This window comes from Taudactylus pleione, unplaced genomic scaffold, assembly GCF_031769625.1.
Source record: "Taudactylus pleione unplaced genomic scaffold, aTauple2 ptg000256l, whole genome shotgun sequence".
NCBI lineage: Eukaryota > Metazoa > Chordata > Amphibia > Anura > Myobatrachidae > Taudactylus > Taudactylus pleione.
Window position 1 is genome coordinate 3,180,854 of NW_028284658.1, and position 6,178 is coordinate 3,187,031.

Sequence of the window (6,178 nt, forward strand, 5' to 3'; positions counted from 1 at the left end):
TTTATATATCTCTCACATAGAAGGTATAGGGAGAGTCACTTTCCCCCCCCCACCAAAAAAACACACACACCACGGCAGGTGCGCCCACCAGTTCTTCAGTGAGGTTCTGAACCTTGGTGGCACTAATAATGTCATAGTGTTAAAGCAGGGGTCTTCAACCTTGGCCCTCCAGCTGCTGTGGAACTACACATCCCAGCATGCACTGCCTCCTTTTTGTTATAACAGCATGCTAAAACTATGGCAGTGCATGCTGGGATGTGTAGTTCCACAGCAGCCTAAGGGCCAAGGTTGAAGACCCCTGCGTTAAAGCCATATCTTTAACACTATTTACCATGAGCTGGGAGTAATCACACATGAAGGGTGATGCTGGTACTTTTCCATAATTATGGACAATCTCACCACTGACCACCAGGTGGTGCGCTCGTCCCATGGTAAGGAAGGCGGCGCTCTTTGTGTGACGTCATGGCGCAGGAAGGCCCGGGACGTAGTTTGGAGAGTGTTCGGCGAGCTGCCTGAGTGCTTGTGAGAGCCGCGGCCTGGAGTACAGTGCCGGAGCTGGTGAGAGGGCACGGGATACGCGGCGCTGCTGCTGCGGAGAGTCTCTTGAAAGACTGCGGGTACGGGTGGCATAGCGGTGTACGGGGGGAGAGTAATGACGGAGCGGTGACACTGCTGGGGTCTGCTCATGTGGGGTAATGCAGACAGTAAGGTGGGAAGGGTCACAGACACCGGTAGCGGGGAGGGGCTGTCAGCCTGTCACATGTGGGTGCCACACACACACACACACACACACACACACACACACACGGTGGTAAGTGGCTGTGTATAGATTAATGCGTTGGGCAGTAGCATATAGGCTACAGCTATTTCTTTGGAAGGGGGTGGGGGCTGGTTATGGCAGAGGCAGTTTCAGAGTGGGGATAATGTGGCAGATACAACTGAATTGGGGTGAGGGCCTGGTAGGTGCTGATTTTAGCTTTGGAGGAGGTGATATAGTAGTTGCTGTTATAATAATAGGTTGGCTGGGGGGCAAGCACTGCTATTTCAGGGCTGGGAGAAGGGGCTAGTGATAGGCATTGCTGTGATGGTAAGCATGGAGTGGTGATGGTAGAAATAGCTATTTCGAGTTGTGAGGGGGTAACGACTGGCTTGGCTATTTCAGGTTGAAGCGGGCTGGTGGCAGGCACAATTATTTCGGTTTGGGACGGAGGAATGGCAGGCACTACTATTTTGGGTTGGGTTAGGGGATGATGGCAAGCACTGCTATTTTGGAGTGAGGTGGGGGGGACAGCAAGCACAATTTCAGGGTTGGGAGAGGGGGTACTGATAGGCATTGCTGTTTTAGGTTTGGAGGCAGTGATGGTAGGCATGACTATTTCGGGTTGTGAGGGGGGAACAGGCTTGGCTATTACAGGTTAAGATAGGCTGTTTCGGGTTTGGAGGGGGGGGGCAGCTATTTCAATTAAGCTTTTTTTTCTAGCTATGTGGCAGTTGAACTACTAGTGCAAAGAGAATGACAGACTTCATTAAGGAGAGCAATGATTGATGGGGATAGTAGTAATAGTAAGAGATTTATTCCCTTAGAATAAATCTTTATTGAATTTATGTAAAGTCTACTTGTCCCGATGCCTTTCAGTTGTGAATTGAATGGATATACTATTACCTGTAGCCATTCAGAGCAGTAGAATGGCTACAGGTGATAAATGTGCTGACTTTGTGGATGGCAGTGACCCATCAGCTGTGCAATTGTGGTAGCATGGAATGCAGTAAAATACACCTTTTATAGGAGACACAGGGCCTGATTCAGAGTTGTACAATATTCCAATGTTTATGGAGTTGATCGATTATCAGTAAACCGCTAATGCTTCTAAGTCGCAATGCACATGTGTCAAGGTGCTCACAGCGACTATTTGCAGTGTGATTGACAGTCAGGGAGCCTTTGGGGGAGGTAGCAGGGAGTGGCAGCAAAGAATGCAGGCGTGTCCCGACAGTTCCAAGTTTGATCCCGTACAAAAGAAATATGGCTCCAGCATCTCAATTCCCACATCCATTCTGTGGGATCATAGACTCACTCAAGACTGCAATAAGTGAATGATCTGTGACTGATGCTGCATATTTGTACAAAGATGCTGCAACAATTTACACAGATGCTTGGATTTGCAAAGCCGCAGGTGGGCGTCTCAATACATCTCCCGGCAGCTGTGACATTTGCATGTTTTCTTATAGCAGCTGTGTACAAATTTGCAGCTGTGACGGATTAGCGTACAACTCTGAATCAGGCCCATAGATCATACATACAACTTGTTTCTGTATAATTTATCCCCTCCACCCATCCTCATATTAATATATACAGGTTCAAAACATACAGCACTGTATACCAGTATTGCAGCAGGCTAATGGGGAAGCTAGAGGTGCAAACTCCTGTAACATGCCATAACATTCTGCTTTCCTTGTCTTATCAGGCCAAAAGCTGCAGATCCCCTAGAAACACAACAAAGGTGTGACCTACGCACAACTGGCACCATGTACTGTTTGCAGTGGCTGCTTCCTGTGCTCCTGATTCCTAAGCCACTGAATCCAGCCCTCTGGTTCAGTCATTCTGTGTTTATGGGATTCTACTTATTGAGCTTCTTACTGGAGAGGAAACCATGCACCATCTGCGCCTTGGTCTTTCTGGGAGCCCTATTCCTTATTTGCTACAGCTGCTGGGGTAACTGTTTTTTGTATCATTGTGGTGCCAGCCAGCTACCTGACTCAGCCCATGACCCAGCAGTGGTGGGCACTTAGAGGCTTTTCACAATTCCCTATCCCATGGATTGCTTATTGCCAGGGACGTGGCACCACTTGCGCCAGTGTGTGTCTTGAAGATGAAACTGGGGCAACAGGGACTCCATGTTCATTAGCAGAGCAGATGGTTAATATGAAATGGATCCCCTCTTTCCTGGATGCCGTGTAGCTTTTGATGGGCAGAGACATTTGCATTACCAGCCCCTGGTATTGTGGTGCTTTGGGGCTTTTAATTGTCTGTATTTTGGGGTCTTTGCTTCTCCAACCACAGGTCTTTTTCAAAATCATGTTTACACCTCTCCTATCCGCTGTCACCGCTAATAGTCACATTCTTATGCCGCCTCTCAGCACAAACTTGGTTATTTCGTGAGGATGGTTGGGCTATGTGACTTGTTTGGATGTCTTTAGTGGGAAAAAGTGCACCTCGTGACAAATCCGTAGAGTGTGTGCTTTAAAGTGTACCTGTTTCCTGCTATCCAGCCTATCAGTTTGTTAGGAACAGGCAATATCGTAGAGGCAAAAAGATACAGCTTCAGGGATGTTACTAGTTCCTAATTAATTGGCAGGCTGCATTCTAACAAATATTGCCTCCACTCATACACTTGCTGTGAGCAGGTGACATGTACACTTAAAATTGCCCATTTAGCTTAGGAAGAATGTGATTTCACCCATAAGGTTTAATAAAATATCGGTTGTCTACTGTTCAACTTACCATTGTACTCTATGGGGCAGGGATGCAGTCCTAAATATATTTGTATATTGATCATGAGACTTTACCCTTTTATGTTGGAGGGGAACTAAATAAAGCTTTATTAATCATGAGAATTATAATGTAAATATATGCGATACACTGGTGTGGAGGTTATTATAAATTGAGTTTTTGGAAATTGTCAGTAAAAAAAACAAGCTGACAATGGCCCCTCATTCATTCTCTGTCTCTCTCTCTGTCTCTCTCTCTGTCTCTCTCTCTGTCTCTCTCTCTGTCTCTCTCTCTGTCTCTCTCTCTGTCTCTCTCTCTGTCTCTCTCTCTGTCTCTCTCTCTGTCTCTCTCTCTCTCTCTGTCTCTCTCTCTCTCTCTGTCTCTGTCTCTGTCTCTGTCTCTGTCTCTGTCTCTCTCTCTCTCTCTCTCTCTCTCTCTCTCTCTCTCTTATAATGCAGAAGCACGGGCTACTTGCAGTTAGCAGGAAGGGCATAATACTTAGTGATTAATATGGGTAAATATATTTGAACAGTATTATTCTGATATTACTTGTCGTAAAAAGACGTTTTATAGAACATGGGTCCCCTCCCTATTTGTGAAAGACAACCTGTTCAAGAGTTATTTGTTGTTAAATCCAGGCAGTTTTATAACATTTACATAGTTCTTTGAATAGTTTAATTTTACTTTGGCCAAGCTGCTACCCTAAAGCTGGGTACACAATGACAGATATATTAGGCGATCAATTGATCGGCCAATATATTGGTTGCCCGTCGGCCAGTGTGTACCAGCGATGTGTCTGAACGACGTCGTACACAGACATATTGCGTCGGCTGTGCTGTACAGCTGATGGACATATATGTCTGCAGATATTTGTCCATTGCCCCTGACCCGCCTCTTGGCCAGCGGAACCCGCGGCTGCATGGATGATGATGGTCGTTCAGTGTAAATGACCATCATCTACAGATATATCTGCTAGGTGTGTACCCACCTTTAGTGTTCTGAGCTGGCATACCATACTGAATGATGACCAAGCTCACTGTATATATGGTGACTCATTGGTTGTATACAGCAATAAATGAGCAGGCTCACATTAATGCAGAGAAGACCATATACTGTATTTATTATAAAGTCCACCTGGACTAGCCTGTGTTTCAACCACTGTAACAAGTTTCTCTTGTTTGTATTTATGAAATAGAGAAAAGCAGTCAAATTTGATTTATGCTTTGCTGAAAATTTAGAGGACAACTCCATCCTGAGTGGAACAGGTCACTAACTATTAGATTTCCCCCCACCCCGGCCCGCACGCTCATGTGTCACTAGTTTTGTATGCCCAGTGCTGAGCGTGCTGCTGTGAGATGCGCTACACAGATTTCCCATCTCCAGCCTCTCACACACCACCATTATGTAACCTGGGCTCCTGCTGGGGGAGGAAGTCAGATAGCAGCAGGTAACCTCATAATGCTGCCCAGCTTTCAAAAATTTCTGGGGAGAGCACTGAGCAAATATGGGCACATCAGGACCCTTCTATTACCCAAAGTCACTTTGACCTGCAGTATTGGAGTCTATCCATTGCTGTACAATAGAACTCTTCAGCAGCTGTTCTGTAGCGCTACAGATAGCGAAGCCGTACAAAGTGTGCATGATTCTCAGCAATCCACTCTACTGCATTAGTTAAAAAAAAAAAAAAAAAGGTGTATGTATGGGGGGGATATTAAGCCATAGCTTATATTTTACTGTGTAATGTAGCATGAACCATTCCAGGATTATTTCTCTGTTAGTTAGAATGTGCCACCTACTGTAAACAATGGGAATTCTTTCTGAAAGATACCATTACGTGAATGCGGGAAAGATTGCATATGTAAGTTGGATATTTATACCTATTACACCCTGGTTACCACTCTGATTGTAAAGATACCTAGAGGTGCACACGTGAAAGAATGATCATGCAAGTTTGGTCGCTCCTTTTGTGACAGTGTGTGAGAAGCATTCACTGTCCAGTATTGCCCTGTGAGAAGAAACGGGATTTAAACCCGTGCAGCGCTGGTTTACTATTTATTTTCCGTGCTGTGCCTCTAATTAGCATCTTTGCACAAGTGGTGAATAGCATTAAGCAGTTTTTTTGGGAGAAAATAAGTAGTCCTGTACTTGAAAATGGGTGCAAGCATATTTTAAAGTCGCTAAAGTGAAGTTTAAAAAAAAAAAAAGGAAAAATGCAACCTGCAATCCAAAAAAAACCACCTCCCCCATGCTTGCAGACCCCCAAAAAGTCTTTCGCTACTTTTTATGTTTGTACCTCCACTTTGTACTTTTTCGCCCCCAAATTAAAACTACTTTTTAGGAGTGCTCCTCACTTTTTTTTTATTAAGGGATTTTTTTTACGCAGTTGTTCTTTGGGGGCCTGTTCCAAGGGTTCTGAGTAGTTTCCCCACCTTTGCACCCCAAAATAAAAAAATGCACTTTTCTCCTGCTATTCAGAGGCGAATCTTTTTAGCCTATTGCATTGTATTGCGTTTCCGTGCACGCGAAAAGTATTTGGAATTGAATACGGAGATAAGTTTCCGACTGGCGAAAAGTCGCAATCGGTGATACTTTTTCGCGGATCTCGGCTTTTCACTAATAATTGAATATAGCCTATAATTCCAGAATTTGCTGCTTATACAGATATTGGTTACAACAATTTAAATGTTTTAA

The 6,178-nt window shown here is 44.7% G+C and overlaps 1 protein-coding gene across 3 annotated transcripts; it reads left to right on the forward strand.

Annotated features, from left to right (window-relative positions):
- The first annotated feature begins 390 nt into the window (after nt 1-390).
- On the forward strand, nt 391-3,612 carry BLCAP (BLCAP apoptosis inducing factor). Of its 3 annotated transcripts, none has more exons than XM_088480784.1 (2): nt 391-558; nt 2,463-3,612. In XM_088480784.1, exon 2 carries the CDS (start codon nt 2,524-2,526, stop codon nt 2,785-2,787), a length of 264 nt encoding a protein of 87 aa, XP_088336910.1. In that variant the 5' UTR covers nt 391-558; nt 2,463-2,523; the 3' UTR covers nt 2,788-3,612. The 3 variants fall into 3 exon arrangements, with proteins under 3 accessions (XP_088336910.1, XP_088336909.1, XP_088336911.1); XM_088480783.1 differs by having other exon boundaries at nt 392-617; XM_088480785.1 differs by lacking the exon at nt 391-558 and adding an exon at nt 790-811.
- Nucleotides 3,613-6,178: the final 2,566 nt, after the last annotated feature.